The sequence below is a fragment of the Oryctolagus cuniculus genome, chromosome 15, assembly GCF_051225735.1.
Source record: "Oryctolagus cuniculus isolate XC-2025 breed Fujian yellow rabbit chromosome 15, ASM5122573v1, whole genome shotgun sequence".
NCBI classification, from domain to species: domain Eukaryota; kingdom Metazoa; phylum Chordata; class Mammalia; order Lagomorpha; family Leporidae; genus Oryctolagus; species Oryctolagus cuniculus.
The window spans coordinates 53810058-53827767 of NC_142881.1; the positions used below are offsets into that span (position 1 = coordinate 53810058).

Here is a 17710-nt window from a genome sequence, read left to right on the forward strand (position 1 = left end):
AAACATACTTGTAATTCTGCTCCATCCATCCTGGTTTCTGGAAAAATTCATAACATCACATGGCATGGGATAAGGCTTTACTGAGAGAGGTCAAAGCTTTAAGGCCAAGATCAAGAAGAAGAAAACAAGAAGGCACTTTTCCTCTCCTGCCCAATTGCCATCATTCAGAGAGGCACCCCTAGGCCCAGGTGATCTGTTCTTTGGTCATTTTATATGGAAACTGTTGAAAAAATTTTTGAAAACAGGGAAGCGACACAGTCTGCAAGGCTAGGATTTGGGCAACCAGAAATGTACAAAAGCTGTCTGAGATAGCCAGCTGACCAGGACATAGATAACACAGGCCCTGTGGGTAGTTTACCCCCCTGCCCCCATCCCCCATCAATCCTGAGGACACCTGATCTTGAGTACATGCCCTCCAGCTGGACTATGGGGTGGCTGGAGTGCAGCCTAACTAGATAATTGTTCAGGACGTCCACAGTCAGTACCCAGGATCACCTACAGACAATGCACAATGCATAACCACTAAATGGTAGGCAATAACAATAGTGTTGATCAAGCCAGACTTACTCTATTTTTAAAAGTTTTTGAGGCAATTTTTTCGCTGATAGCAGTCAATATTCCATCAGGAAACAGATGGCACAAAGACAGTAACTGACAAAAATTTTGTAGACAATAGCACAGGGGATGGTGCAGCATGCCAGGGCTAACAGCAGGAGGAGCCATTATCATCCTTAGGTGTGAAGGGATAAGGAGAGAGATGGTTACCTCAAGCCAGAGAAAGCTGTAATTGGAAAGACACTGAGGGACAGGCTGTGGCCTTGAAGACCTTTTGAATAGGAATCCAGTTACTACTGTTATCCTGCAAGTAAGGAACTGGGAAAATAAATGACCTGATCTCACTCTTCTACCCTCCTTCTTTCTGTTCCTTCTTGCATAGCCAAAACCCAGCCAAAAGCCTGAGGGCAACAAATGTGGCAGATGCAGCCGATGGAGCCCAAAAAACTTGGTCTTCTAGGGCACAAGGCCAGATGGAGAAGGACAGAGAGTGGATATGACAGACAGAGGATGTCCATACACAAAAGAAGGCAGGAACCAGTGGCCAAGCTTCAGAGGACTGCTTTAGAAGAGCAAACGAGGTAAGAGACTGATAAAAGGCATGGAGTAGTTATGGAGAGGTATTGAGTAGAAGACTACATTTTCAATGAGTTGCCCAAGAAGGAACGGAACAGGATGCAAAATGATCTTAAGGAGATCTCTGGATTAGGAAAATATAGTATTTCCTGACTTGCAAAAAGACAGAATTTTCATCTGAAGAGCAGAAGGATCAGCTGTAAAATGAATGACTACAGAGAAAATGACTAACAAATGAACCCAAAATGAGACGGGAAAGAAAATTATATAAATAATGTCAAAAATATTACCATATGAGTATTAGAAAGCATTACCCCACTTGATGCCCAATAATAATTAGTTACTGTTAGAATGCATTTACACTATTATATCAATGCCTAAATGTGTTTTGTTAAGGTAACATTTTACATTTAAAGGACAAATTGGAATTATTCTAGTGTGATCCTCTTAAAAAAACATAGGTGTCACTTAATGGATTAGAGATCTCAGGGATCAGTGTTTGAACTATGAATGTGTCATTAATCTTATTAGGGACAGTATATGATTTATTGTTGAAGAATCTCATTAATACTTAAAATATGCCAGTTGCCAGGAACCATGAAGAGTAGAGTCAAAAAGTGTAACCACCTCATGAAGATAGCTCTCACCATCAGTACGGCTGACCATGTATTGTCACACCAGAGCACTGACAGCCTTCCTAACATTATTTAACACCTTCCTGGGAGTGGGTGCTCAGCCATTAGCTATTAAGGTGCCCACTTCCCACACTGGAATACCTGAGTTTGACTCCTGGCTCCAGCCCCTGACTCAAATTTCCTGTTAATAGAGACCCTAGTATGCAGCAGTGATGGTTCCAGTAACTGGGCTCCTGTCACTCTTTTGGAAGACCTGGGTTGTGTTCCCAGCTCCTGGCTTTGGCCTTGGCTCACCCCCAAGATTGTGGGCATTTGAGGGAGTAAACCAGCAGATAAAGTGTTTCTTTTTCTTTCTTTCTTTCCCTCCCTCCCTCCCTTCCTTTCTTCCCCCCTCCGTCCCTCCATCCCTCCCTCCATCCCTCTCTCCCTCCCTTCCTTCCTTCTTTGTTCTCAGTCTTCTCTCAAATAAACAAAAAAATTTCAAAAATCATCTAGCCCTTTCCTGAATTTTTCTCTAGTTCTTAAAAGTGTACTTTGTTTTAAATATCCATCCAATAATTGAACTGGGAAAGTTATGCAGATGCCTCTCTTCAAGAAAAGCTCATTCCATTAGTAAAATGTGCTAGCTACAGGGTTATAGGTGTCTATATTGGAATATTTTCATTAGAACAGGTGTCAATCTGATTAATCAAACAATAATAGCAAGCAACTCCATGTTACTCTAAATAATGGTAAACTACAAGATACATGTTTCCTTTTTTTTCAGCTCTAAAACAATAAACTAAGATAATAAGTAGAATTTTGCAGACTGGTTAGAACCCTTTACTTTCAAAAGAGACTTGAAAAGGAAGACTGAATGACCTTTCCATGAAAAAGTCGATCACCTACTGTTATTTGTATCTCTTCTTGGCAACTCCCTGTGAAAGGAGTGGTGAACTAAAATCAGCTTCAACTTGTGCAAATTAAAAATAACCTTCAAGCTAATGGCTTTTCTACACCACTCTTTACTGAGCAAAAACTTTGTGCCCCATAAAATTAAATTACCTCTTCAAAACTGACTTCTATAATACATTACAAATACATTGAAGTAAAATTGGAATTTCTATGTAATAATATCTTGCCCCCCAAGGTAGCATTCTTTTTCCTGTGAGGATTGATTTCATCCTTAATGGGAATACTCCGCCTAGTTCTGGGGTCTACAACCTGAGAGGGGGCCAGGAAACCTAAAAATTATCAAAAAATGGCAGAACAATTAAAGTCTCCCAAAATAACTCGATCTTTGAGGGAACTAGAACTACAATTTAAAGAAATAAATACTTGACTGCTTTACCAAACACTAAATTGAAAGAATGTGAAGCAGTCTTACCTCTTGGAAGGTGACCAATGATTTTCAATTTCTTGAGCAGAGATCAGAACAAAACAAAACATTAAGTATTGTGATGAATTAGAAGGTGGTGGCTCTGGCATTAACTCTGGTAATCACTAAAAATTGACTATGTTTTCACTAATTGAAGACGTTCTAAGAAGTTTAAAACGGGATGAAAGTCATTGTTGAGTGGATGTTTTATACTGAGAACTAAACCAGGTCTTTTAGCAATGAAAATGTCAAGAAAAGAGGAATGCTGTAACGCACTTGAAAAGCTGAGTCATATAAAACTCTAAACACAGGTTGGTGGTACAAATTAGGCATATAATTTGAATCATAAGACAACTGGAAGGAAAGGCACAATTTTCATGAGGTTGTAGAAAACTAGCCTGTTAAGATTTTGTCTGAAAGACAATGGGTTAATATAAAAGGCAGGTACGTGATAAAATACTATCCTGCCAGCTGTGCCTAGGATTGATGAAAGTCAGAGCACATTACTAATAAAAAACTACCAATACCAAACAGTTACAGACCACTACTAGGTGTCTGTTCTAAAGATTTCCATATATATATATATTAACCTGTTACATCCTCAAAGTGATGCTTTGAGGTCAATACTGTTATTATCTCACTTTACAGATAGGGAACCTGAAGCACTTAAGTAACGTCTGATTCTGACAGTAAGCATCCTGCATAGCACTGTGTAGTCAATAATTAACAAGCCAGGTGGATTTCACTTTCATTGCCAGCACTGATCTTCCAGAAAAGCCAAGAATACTCATACTGCCACAAAACATACCCATTTTGGAAGTTTCATTATGGCAATGTTCAAACATAACACCAGTAGAAAGAGTAGTACTGACCGGGATCCCAGCCCCTAGATACCCAGCCTCGATTCATCTTTCTACCTCCACTTGTTTCCAGTGCCCTCAGACTTTTATCATTTCATTATCATTACCACATTGTTCAGTAGGTGTCTCTAAAAGATAAGATTTTTCTCCCTTCTAAACATGACCACAATGCAATCACAAGATCTTGAAAACTACTATAATTGCTTAATATCAGATATCAATCCATGACCAAAGTGCCAGTAAAATAGTTCACTTTAATATTGATTGAGAGAACTTGCAGTCATCTAGCACTAGGCACTTTCTTTCTTTTTTTGACAGGAAGAGTTAGACAGTGAGAGAGAGAGGCAGAGAGAAAACTCTTCCTTCTGTTGGTTCACTCCCCAAATGGCCGCTATGGCTGGCGCACTGCACCAACCCGAAGCCAGAAGCCAGGTGCCTCCTCCTGGTCTCCCATGCGGGTGCAGGGACCCAAGCACTTGGGCCATCCTCCACTGCCCTCCCGGGCCATTCCTGGGCCACGACAGAGAGCGGGACTGGAAGAGGAGCAACCGGGACTAGAACCTGCTGCTCATAGGTGATGACGGCGCCGCAGGCGGAGGAATAACCAAGTGAGCCATGGCGCCGGCCAGCACTAGGCACTTTCACATATACTAGTTCATTTAAATGACTCCTATTTGGTTAGGACGATGGGACTTGTTCTGGGTGGGGTTTCTGGCTCTGGCTCCTGATTCCAGCTTCCTGGTAATGTGGACCCCAAAAGGCAGCGGTGATAGCTCAAATAATTGGGTTCCTGTCAGCCACGTGCGTGACCTGGCATGCCCGCCCCGTCTTTGATGGCATTTGGGGAGTGAACTAGCTGAGGGGAGCGCTCTTGAAAAAAATAAATTACTGCTATTTAAATCTCACCAGCCTCCTCTCATACACACACACACACACACACACACACACTTAACTCTTTCTAAAAGGTCCAAGTCTGCCTCCACCAGACGACTCACAGCTTCCAGCCTGTCTCCCACCTGGCCCCCAGCTCCTACTGCCCGGTCCCCAGCCACTTCCCAGGCAGCCGCAGGCTCCAGGTCCGGGAGCCGCTTTCCCTGGGGATCCGTTCCGGGGCCCCGCGACGCTGGCCCCACCCCGGTTGCCTAGGAGACCAGGGGCCGCTTCCCTTTGAGACAACATGGCGACGTCTGTGGGGCCGACTCCTGTGGGCACGACCCCCTTGGGGTTGACCCCAGCGGGAACCACGCCCGAGTCGGAGGTACGCCGCCCCTTTGCCATAGTCATCTGGGTCCCACGACTTCTGAGCTCCCGCACGCCCTTCCCGCGGACTCCGCGGAGGAGGCCAAGGCCTGCTGCCCCCGGCGAGGCGCCGCAGACCCGACGCGGCAGGTGTCCTGCCTGGGTTGGTGGCCCCGGGGTGGGAGTAGGAACAGTTCCGGGATTCCTTAGCGCCCGCCGCTGGGGTCCGCCTTCCAACCGGTCCAGCCTCAGCGCTCGGTTGTGCTTTAAGTCGTAAGTGGTATTAGTTCTTGGTCCCGACAGTTCTGTAGCCAAATTACCTCACAGACACATGTTTTTACCTAAGTGGAAAAAATATATATAAAGTGATCTCACACTTTAAAATGGACCGGTCCCTATTTGAGACTTGTCCAAAAGGCATCATGATCCTTGGTAATGGATTGAATAATGTTAGAAGGCGGGGCTTGGTCTTCATGTTTTTGTGTCGTTTCTCTGAACAAATACAGTATTAAGAGAAGGCAAAGGACAGCGGCGTGAAAACCGGCCTTGTGATTAAGCTGCTCATAGTCCACGTGCATTTAGAAAAGTCATTTAACCTCCTGGGACCCCTGTAATCTCCTGGGTAACATAAAGAAGTGTTCTGTGTTCTCTGTAGGCGTCTCCCCAAACCAACTCTAATAAATAGGTTTTAGGTAGCCCTACTCATACACTTAATAATCTGAGATTTTAATAAAGAACAAACATATCTGCATTCCAGATAGTGCCAAAAATATTTAGGTCTTCACACACTGAATCTATCTTACAGTTCCTAAAAAGTTTTCTTCCCCCTTTGGTTTATTTAAGGCTTTGAAGGTGAACAGTGTCTTAATTAACATTGCTTGGCTTGGCTCCCTTGTCAGTCAGTCTAAACAGCATTCTTTGTGCAGAAGACAAGTATTAGCTGCAATTTTATAAGCAAAGAAACACACAGAGCCAGTAATTCTGTGCCTGGATCAGAGATGTGCAAGTCATTCGCGGTGCAGCTCCCTCTCCTTAACTGTGTGCAGACCACTAAGGCATGTGGAAGCTCAGATGAGCCTTTTGAAATTAGCATGCGTTAAAAGTACATTGTAATGTGATAAACCAGTTAGGAAGCCAGTTACTCCCCTGTGATCTGGGATGTAAGTAATAGAATTTCAAAAGTAGCATAGGAAATTTCCTAATTAAATTGTGTTGTTTAAACATATACAAAAACTTAGAATAATGCACAATTGTCAGTGTATACATAAACATATTTATCCAAGTAGATGTTGTCTTTCTTAGTAGACTGATAATTTGGGGTATTAATGAATTTGCACTTACATTAAAAGAAAACCATATATATTTTTAAAATTGTAAAGATGCTTCATGGTTCACAGAAAAGAGACCCTAGATAATTATCTACCACCTCAGGATTGTCAGCTTGTATATTTGCTAACTTCTTGGAGGACCAGGTATTCTCTTTGACACACAATTCATGTTATTCTCAGTATCCTGAGTTGTTTATAATAGGGAAAATCACGTTGTAATTCGGACTCACTTTTCAGTACTCATCTGCCCAAGATAACACGTTAATAATGCTGCATGGTGAAAATTCTGTTTTCCATTCTGTGAAAACAAAGTTCCTGTAGTCCATGGAGCAGACAGTTGCTCTATAGAGCTCTGTCATTTATTAGAATGATGAGTCCTGCCTGCCACCCATTTGTGCTGAATGGGGATTTCAGAAGTTCTAGGGAAAAGACAGCAAGACCCTCTCTTGTAGTCTGTTCCCAAGGCTACAGCTTTTTAGTTAGATGCGGAAAGGTTTTTCTCAGATCCAAATCTTTGCAGAGTTGATCCCCTGGGACCTATTCCCTTATGGGGTCATTTCTAATAAATTCTGTTTTCAAATTGACTTAGCCAGTAGACCACTAGTCAGCTGAGCCAAGCAGTATTGTAATATTTCTTTTCCTGCCGAATCTATCAGAAATAAAGCATAAGCTTCCAGTAGTCTAAGGTTTCCCATGTGTTGTTTGTGGCCAAAATATAGAATAAAAATGATTAACCCAATCACATAGTAAGCATTTGAAAAACTGTGATAACGACTGTAATTATAATCATGGGTGGTCTGACGTATGCCAGGAAAGGTGGTAATCATAAACTAACATCTACTCTGTGAACAAGCAGACAGTAGATGCATAGCCAGGGAAATAATTTTGTCTGTGACATTGCATTAGTTTGGCTTGCCAGCTTTAGGAATGAGCATTCCAGAGTCTTTAGTAATATGCATCCCTTTAAAAGGTAAGGCCCAACTTTTGAGAGACATTTGGTATAAATGCTTAAAAACAGAGAAAATGACAAAAATCTGAAAATAAATGTTTGCTATGTATAGATGTGTAAATGAAAGTTTATACATGCATACTTAGAATTCAGTGATCAATCTTCTATTGATAGTTTGTTCACAAACTGACTTTCTCAATATATTCAAAAATGTTATTTAGGAAATATAATCACTTAAGTAGTATATAGGAGTACCTAGTTCAAGCCCCAGTTCCTTTTATTCTGATCAGTTTCCTGCCAATACACATCCTGGAAGAAGCAGGTGATGGCTCAACTATTTGAGTCCCTGCTATGCAGGTGGGAGACTCAGGATTGAATTCCAGGCTCCTGGCTATTGCATGGCCCATCCTAGCCATTGTGGGCTGTGGGCACTTGGGGAGTGAACCAGTGGTGAAAGATCTCTTTCTTTCTTCTCTCTCAGTCTCTCTCTGTTTCTCTCTCTCTCTCTCTCTCTTTCAAATAAAATGAAAATAAGTAAATAATAAATTTTAAAAAGAAATATACTTCAATTCACATCAGTGTCCTAATGGAAAATGCAAAGTATTATTTCCCAATTGCTTCTTCTGAATGATACCTGTTAAATTGTTATCACCTCTCTTAATACGTGACATTTACTCAGAATACTCGGGGCTTTATAAAGACAAGAGCACATCTAATCCTGAATAGAAAGTTGGTGTTACTTGTCATAGAGATAGTCAGTGTGGCCAGGAGACAGCAGTAGACAATTTTCTATACACTAAATGGTTCCTACAGAGTATAGAAACAGACTCAACTCCATCATTGGATGATTTGTGAGAAAACTTGGGCTCAAGGTGAGGAACGAAATGATTAGGTTTCTGTAATTTCAGTATCATTCAGGAAGTATTTATTGAAATTATGAATAATTCAATATGAATAAACACATAGTGACTAATAGTATAGTCAAACTGTAGGCTATGGGATGATGTAAATAAAAGTCTCTTAAAATATTTTTGAGAAGAAAGTGCTAATGCATCTCAAAATGTTAGTATCTAGTACTAGTATTTAGCAGGTACTGAGAACCTATGGCAACTACTAGCTGTGGGCATGGCAATAGTAACAAACATTTAGGCTTATCTTGCTCCTCACCATTTGTCTCAGGGCTGCCTTGTTTTAAAAATCTTTGTCTTTCTCTGTCTTCCATATTATCCTTCGGGTAGCAAAGAACAAATCATCTTCAATCTTTTGCTAATATTTAAAGTTTTAAGCCCAGTGCTGTGGCATAGCGGTAAAGCCACTGCCTGCAGTGCCAGCATCCCATATGGGCACCAGTCCAAGTCCCGGCTGCTCCAATTCTGATCCAGCTCTCTTGCTATAGCCTGGAAAAGCAGTGGAGGGTGGCCCAAGTCCTTAGGACCCTATACCCATGTGAGAGACCTGGAGGAAGCTCCTGGCTCCTGGTTGTGGATCGGCTCAGCTCTGGCTGTCACTGCCATTCGGGGAATGAACTAGCAGATAGAAGACCTCTCTCTTTCTCTCTCTCTGTGCCTCTCTGTAACTCTGCCTTTCAAGTAAATAAATAAATAAATAAATCATTTTAAAAAAGTTTTATTTTACTAAAATCTCTATTAAGTCTAGACTTAATTTTTTTTTATTTGACAGAGTTATAGACAGAGAGAGACAGAGAGAAAAGTCTTCCTTCCATTGGTTCACTCCCCTAATGGCTGCTACGGCTGGCGCTTCACGGATCCGAAGCCAGGAGCTGCATACTTCCTCCCGGTCTCCCATGCAGGTGCAGGGACCTAAGCACTTGGGCCACCCTCTGCTGCCCTCCCGGACCACAGCAGAGAGCTGGACTGGAAGAGAAGCAACCGGGACTAGTACCCGGCGCCCCAACCGGGACTAGAACCCAGGGTGCCGGTGCTGCAGGTGGAGGATTAGCCATGTGAGCCACAGCGCCAGCCTAAGCTTAATTTTTGATAAATGTATTTTGGGTATTTGAAATGAGGGTCTAATTTTGTTTCCTTTTAAAGGTGAGTCACCAATTATATCAGCTTCATTTATTAAGCCATTGAGAAGGGACTGACTGTTGCTATAACATTTTATATATACATGGATGTATATGAGAATGGACAAAATAATCAGTGGAAGAGATTAGAGAATACAAGAGTGTACATATGTGTATCATATATATGATATGTATGTATGTAATTTTTGTTCTCAGATTTTATGTATATATACACATGTGCATATATAAAAAGTTCATGGGAATGAATATTATGAAAAAAACTATGTTTGGATTTCAAAAAATTTTTGCACCAAAATAAACATCTTTGAATTCCAGTTTCCATGAACTCTTTAAAGTCCCCTTGTTTATGTTTACAAAACAATTTTTTGGAACCTTTATTGTCCATCGACAACCTTGTCCCTTCTTGTGTCAATATCATACCATTTTATATTCAGCTTTAAAATGTAATTTGGAAAGATTCCTCTAGGAAGTTTTCTTTCCTATTATGTTTATAACCAAATCAATTTTCCAATTTCCGTTTCTAATTAATGTCTTATAGAAAGAAAAGCATTTGACTTTTCCCCCCTAGTATTTATTTATTTATTTGAAAGGCAAAGTTTCAGAGAAAGAGGGAGAGACAGAGAGAGATCTTCTATCTGCTGGTTCACTTCCTAAATGGCTACAATGGCCAGGACTGTGCCAGGCCAAAGCCAAAAGCTTCATCTGGGTTTCAGGGACTTGGGCCATCCTCTGCTTCTTTTCCAGGTGCGTTAGCAGGGAGCAAGATTGGAAGTGCAGCAACTGAGACTCAAACCAGTGCCCATGTGGAATGCAGGGATCTGGCTACATCACAGTGCCAGCCCCAGTAACTGGCTTTCATATATTTATGTTATGCTCATATAAATCATCTTGCCAAATTTCTTTTTAACTGAAGCAATGTTAGTACACTGTCAGGTTTCTTAGGTATGCAATCATACAGTCTTCAAATAAAGATTGTTTATTTCCTCATGTTTAATATTTAAGCCAAATATTTAATTTCCTTATTCTGTTAGTTAGGACCTCTATAGTGCAATAATGTTAATGTTGCTAGTCAGAATCGCTTTATACTTCCTGGTTTTCATAAGAATGACTTTAGTATTTCACCATCACCATCCATGATAATTGCTATTGATTTTGGCAAATAATCTTCCTCATGTTTAAAATATTTTTTCCATTTGCATTTCACAGAGAGCTTTTCTGCTGGATCTATAAAGTGCTTGTTTATTATTTATTTATATAATCATAATTTGTGTAATTTAATTTGACATAAAATTGTGTTAGAGCTGTTAATGATGATCCAGCCTTGAATCTCTCAAATTAATCCTATTAATGATAAGCTTATTATTCTTTTAGTACATTGCCTGATTAAATTTTCTAGGATCTATTTTAATTACAATTTTTGCATCTGAATTTATTAGTAATTAGTAATAAATTTGGTCAGTTTAGGGTTTTGTGTGTGGACTATATGGACTTCTTAAAAACTGAACTCTCTACAGTAATTATTAGACTAGTACAGAATTTATGTGGTTTTAACTATTAGACAGAAATTCATCTGGCATGTTTGTAAAAAGTAAACTTCCAGTTGAGTTCATGTTTGGTCAAGTTCAGTTTCTCCTGTTTGATAACTTACATTTTCCCAGGAAATCATTAATTTCTTTGACATTTTCAAATGCATTTATACTTAATGTGTCATGTACTTATTTTCTTTATTCCTTATTCATATTAGCCAAGGTTCGCTTATTTTGCTCATTAAATCATCACTTCTTGCTTTTATTTTATTATTATTTCATTTATTTCCTTCCTTTTCTTGTCCTTTTTTCTTAATTGGCTCCATAGCAAGACTCACTTTGGGCACAAAGATTTAAGGAGAATTCCTATAATCCAGACAAATCACATTTTAATGCAATACCTTAAAAATGAGCATCAATGCAAAAATCCAAGATGGATCAAAATTTTAAATAAAGGCAGGATCAGTGTTGACGATTTTCCTTTTTACCTCAGGCTGCAACATGACTCAATACAGCACTGCATCTTAATTCATTTATTTTCAGGCTTGATAAAAGCCTTTCGAAATCTGGACTTTCTACACCAGGCTGTATTTCTCTGTGACTAGGAAAGCCCTCTTTAGTAATCTTTGGTGAAATCTGTTACTTTTTGAAATAAGCATTTCTTAAGAATCTTTTTTTATATAAAGCACTGTAGATACAAAGCTGCCTCTGAAATCTCACATTCTAGAAAAAAATCATATCCGGGGGTACTTCTAAAAGGTTTGTGTGAAAATGAAATTAAAAGATAATGTGCATTTTTAATGATGTTTTTGAGGACCCCTTGGACAAATGTGGGAAGTTTATGTGGCATTAGAGGGGAGAAAATTAAAGGCAAGATGATCTGACAAATAATACCAGGTTTGCAATTTATTGCTCTTGGAATAGCTGCTCAAATCCACCAGGTGGTGGAATAAAATGAGTTTGCAGTGCAGTTTAGCTTACATATTTTCCTAGTTGGAGATGTAATTTTACAGAGAAAACCATAATTACATATCCCTTTTTTTATTTTACTGATGAATTTTCTGTTACAATTTTTAACAAATCAGAATGTACTTGTTGAAAGAGTAAAGATTTTTGGCCACCTAGTATTCTTTCTAATGCAAAGCAACACAAAAACAAAGAGATCTCCTTAACAATGGATCCAGTAATACAATATAAGACAAAAGAAAAACACCCAGGTGATCATCTTAAGCTTGCAATGCTTCAGTAAAAAAATGAGGCGCTAATATTAGGCATGTTAGCTAGACTTATTCTTATCCAAGAGGTTATGATAATTGTATTCTCTTTCATATAATTCTTGTGTGACCTACTTTTCCCCTATCCAGAGATTTTTCAAATCAAATAAATTGATCTGAATGTCTTTGTAATTTGCTTTTCATGTGTATCTTTATTCATTATTAATAATGACAGCAATCTTGTGTGTATTAAAACATATTAAATGATTTTTAATATGAATCCAAATTTAGGTTAAAACGACTTGCCTTAAGTCATAAAATTAATCAGTAGTCAAACCACTGTGAGATCTGAGGCTTCTAGAAGATCTGCCTTCATCATGCTCTACCATCTAAAAATGTCACCATGTGATGAAAATGAATTCAGACCATCCGTTAGCAACCTGTGTTGACATATCAGGATCTTCAGAATTTTGAAAAGAAGTAAGATGGAATGATTGTCTCTAAGGAATTTACAATCTAATGGAATTGACAGTATAGAAATAATCGTATGTTACTGCTAATAAAAAATGTATATAACCAAAAGACACTTAAACAAATGTCCATGTATTGTGGGACAAAATACTAACTTATATAAAGACTGAGTGCAATTAATTCAATTTACAAGTATCTTAATGCCTACTAGTTGCAAGAAATTAAATTAAGTACTACAACATTTTTTCCTAATGAATTTATAATTTAATAGCGTGACCTAGTTTAGGTTAACTTACTCATCCTACAGTACAAAATATGGTTATTTCTATAGCGTATTTTATTTCTAAACTAGGCTTTTAAAAATAAAAAATATAATAATATTATATGGTGGATATTATGTCAATGAAGTATTAGGTTTTCTGTTTTTCTGATCTTGAAAAAGAGTAAGGAAAATTTGGAACATATTATGGTCAATTATCACAAACAATACGCTTGATGTTCTTATCTATTGGAACCCATTCACCTGGAAGACTCAATAATTATTTGTTGAATTGAAAAACATTTGACTGCTTGTGTTCCCAAATCCTACAATCCTGGATTTTAGTGTAGTTCTTAGTATCCCCTTCCATATTCCATTCTCAGCTGTTCTCTTCATGCTCTGGATTTGGACAATCTCATCCACTCTTACACTTGCAGTTGATTCCTGAATCAGCATCTTTAAGCTTGAGTTTTCTGACTTCAGCATTTCTAATTGACCTCTAAACATCTCTTCTTTGCTATCTGCAGTTTGTCTTAAACTCAACCACTGAAATAAAACTCACCGTCTTGCCTCTGTGAAACTAGCATCACCTTCCAGCCTTGTTTCTAGTGGTCTAACAGCGGTGTCATGTACAGTTGTGCAGGTTATGCTCTGAAGAGTACCTGCACAACATCTTGTAGTTTGTGAGCACTCAATAAGTAATGTTGAATCATCAAGTTCTTCTACAATTTGTTCAGAATGCCCACTTCCTAGCCAAGTTCAGTTCAGTCATATCACGGTGAACTGTGAACTCCTTGACATTTCCAGAGCGTGTCCCTGACAGTTCTGTCTTGGTTACAGCAGTGTTACAGATTCATTCACCTGGAGCATTAGCCGTGTCGATCCAGAAGACCCATTTCTGGACCTCCTCTCTACAAATTTGCTTTGTCCTATCCTTGTCCTTGTCTTTCCTTTTAGACCAAAAGCCACATTTATTGTGCCACTCTTACCATGTTCCTCTTTTTTTAATTTTAAAGAAATTTTGTGTATTTCTCTCACTAGATACTAAGTTTCTGGAGGTTAGCAAGGATCTCCTGCTTGTCTTTACCTCCTCTTCAGTCCCAAGTTCAAGGATGAATATGTAGATATTCAATAAATAGTTGTAGAATTGAAAACCATCACCCAGTTCCCATATACTCCAAAAATAGATCTACCAGCCACTTGTATTTTCAGAGGAGAGGTACCATTACTTAAAAATGGAAAAGAGAAATGCTTATCTAGGAGACTATTGTTTTTAATTTTTTTCCTAACAACAATTAGACCACAAGAAAAACAAACTTGGGGGCCGCTGCTGTGGCATAATGGGTTAAAGTGCTGCCTGCAACACTTACATCCCATGTGGATGCCAGTTTGAGTCGTGGCAGCTCCGCGTCCCATCCTGCTCCCTGCTAATGTGCCTGGTAAAGCAGTGGAAGGTGGAGCAAGTACTTGGACCCCTGCTCCCCATGTGGGAGACCCAGATGAAGTTCTGGTTCCTGGCTTTGGCCTGTCCCAGCCTTGGCTGTTGCAGCCATTTGGGGAGTGAACCGGCAGATAAGATTCTCTCTTTCTCTCTCTCTCTCTCTCTCTCTAGCTATGCCTTTCAAGTAAATAAAATAAATCTTAAAAAAAAAGAAAATTTGATATCATTGTTTTTAATAAGTAAAACATGACTAAAATAACTCATGCCACTTCTTTTTTTTCTAGAGAGATGATGAATTCCAGGAGCATGAGAAGATTCTCTCTCCAGATTTTCTTTCAGTTGCTCAAATCACTGATTTGCTAACTGAGGACGTAGCTGGAGTTCAAGCGTAAGCACATCAATATTACAATCAAATATAGAACAGTTGTAGTTCTGCACCTATAAATCAATATGATATATTAATACATATTTTAAGCTTTTTAACGTTTTTATTGTGTATGAAATATATCAAGGCTCTGGAACACAGTATTCTCAAATAACTGGCTTTTTGCTCTGTTTAACAGTCTTCTTTGTGGGAAAAATACATTGCAAGCAAGCTTGTTAATACCAACCAAGGGTAGGGACTTATTGTTAAAAGCAACGTCTAGCAAATGCTGTGTTCTGTTTCATTTCTCTTTCATTCATAAATCTGTCAATATGCACAAGAACTTAATGGGCTTACATCCCTTCCTAAGAAGGGTGAGTAATGGTTTTGATATTAATAGTGAATATATTTTATTTTTCTGTAAATTCTGAATATTAGTCATCTTCCTGTGATTTTATCGGAAATTTAGCTATACTGTGCATGTACACTGCTTAAAAATGTGAGTATAACTGAATTTATAGGCAATAACTCTTAACACATGTACAGTAGATCTTTTACCTATAACTCTATGGTCAGATACTTAAACCAACCCAATTTCCTGAAAGTTGTTTGTATAATCACGCATTTGAAAAATTCTCACTTTAAAATGGGAGCCTAAGTGGACCTCACGTGTGGAGAATGGGGATGATGCGAGGTTCTGGACCACGACATCCTGGTGTCAGGTCTCTGCGGGCCAGCCCCTGGGACACACGGAGGGTGCTGTGGGCCATAGTGGACAAATAGAAAATTACTCTGGCAGTGGTTATCATTGGCAAATCTTACAAATATTATGAATCAGAGGCAACTTAATACTGAAAGGCAGTATGACAGATGTACTGGCTGGAACATTGACAGGCCTTTCACAAAATGCACCGCATCCTTGCTGCTTGCAGACTCTGCTAGAAATTGATGATCTGCGATGGGCTGTATTGCCTACTATCTGCAGCTTTACGAGTACTACTCAGTGAGTTAAAAATTGCGCAGACGGAAACAAGTATCTCCAAATTGTTTTAACATTTTTGTAGTAATCAGTGTTCTTTGGGAATTCTGACTGGTGGTGAAAATCAATAAGTAAAATGCGATCATTGTGTTACTAACACTGATTATTTATATCTTTATGTAAAATATAATTTTACATTTCCAGGTCACCTTAAACGCTATACTTTATTACAATGCAAAATAATAGGTATTGAATAATAAACAAAATAATACAGTGCAAGTAACAGATATATAGTACACTTCACAATTTATTTGTACCAAGTATTAAGTAAAATATGTCATATTAAATACAAATAATATTTTACTTGTATATATCACATTGTAAGTTGTGCTGTATTTCATTCTTTGTGTGATTTTTAAAAAATTACTGGGTCTCTTTTGTTGTTAAATACCTAAATCATGAAAATATTCTCAATTTTCAGAAGATAAGGTCTAGGACAAAATACCTGATAAAAAAAAAAAAGGAGATACAGAAGTTAGCACTATACAAACAGCCATGTTCTGTAGCAGACTTTTTTTTTTTAATATTTTTTAAATTTATTTGACAGATAGAGTTAGACAATGAGAAAGGTCTTCCTTCCATTGGTTCACCCCCCAAATGGCCGCTATGGCCAGTGCTACGCCTATCTGAAGCCAGGAGCCAGGCACTTCTTCCTGGTCTCCCATGCGGGTGCAGGGGCCCAAGCACTTGTGCCATCCTCCACTGCCCTCCCGGGCCACAGCAGAGAGCTGGACTGGAAGAGGAGCAACTGGGACTAGAACCCAGCGCCCATATGGGATGTCGGCGCTGCAGGCGGGTGATTAACCAAGTGAGCCATGGCGCCAGCCCCTATAACAGACTTCTTATTCTGTCTCATTGATATGGAAATCACATGAAGTAACCTCAGATTTTAGAACATCATTCTAAATAAATATTTGTTATATTAAGAATAATTTCTTTGTAAAATAGTGTTCTGGATGTTCTTTATTTGATTTTTGGTAATAGTAATACCAAAATATTTGCAATCAACCATTCACTTTTGATTTAAAATTAAAAGTATTGTTATAAAAAGAATTATATACTTTTCAAAACAGTAATTTTAGTTATCCTGTCAGAACTCAATACATTTTCCTACTTTTAAAAATTAAAAACTGACCTCCATGAAAGCAGCCAACCACATGAAATATTAAATTATTGTTAGAGCATATTTCTGGAATATACTTTAAAAACAGTTAAATGTCTGGATACGTTTCTTATGATCTCTCAACTGTTATCAAAAATAAATATTTTAATGTGACCCTGATTTTATTAACAGATCCACCCAAATCTTCTTTTTAAAAAGATAGGAACCAAATTGAAGATAACTACATAAACACAGAAATAATACTGAGACATCTTTTAGTAACCTTTCTATACCTGGGTCTCCATGAGCTGTTGTTTAACTTTTGCCTTAAGATATATTTCTGCATGTCATCATATTTAAGTAAAAGGAACTTCACTTTCAAAACCATGTAACAAGAATATAATATTCTCACTGGAGCTCTTATTGAAACAAAGTAGATAGTTACATCACCTATCACTATAGCAAAACTTCTGGGAACACAGTTAAGCGCCTTCCTCATTTCCTACATTCTCTCACAGCCATCTGGCTGCCCATCCCTGTTCTATTCTCTTATACCCAGAGAAAAGGTTTGCAAATTTGCCAGTAAAATACAAGGAAATTTTGCATTCCAACTGCAGCAGTGTCTTCTCCAAATGCCTTCTTGCATTATCTTCACGTGGAGTGAAATGACCGAAAAAGGGGGTAGAAATGATAAATACTTAGCCTGTAGTTCAAGTTAAAGGGGAAGATTCAAATGGTACTAGGGAGA

General features: G+C 38.5%; 1 protein-coding gene across 4 annotated transcripts in view; it reads left to right on the forward strand.

Annotated features, from left to right (window-relative positions):
- The first annotated feature begins 5091 nt into the window (after positions 1 to 5091).
- The window catches only part of CABCOCO1 (ciliary associated calcium binding coiled-coil 1), a 102973-nt gene continuing 90354 nt past the window's right edge, over positions 5092 to 17710 (forward strand). For all 4 annotated transcript variants that reach the window (XM_089314085.1, XM_008270097.5, XM_051823864.3 and 1 more), the window contains exons 1-2: positions 5092 to 5241; positions 14742 to 14845. In XM_089314085.1, coding sequence (XP_089170211.1) covers positions 5161 to 5241; positions 14742 to 14845 — 185 coding nt within the window. In that variant the 5' untranslated portion in view covers positions 5092 to 5160. The remainder of the gene's footprint in view (positions 5242 to 14741; positions 14846 to 17710) is intronic.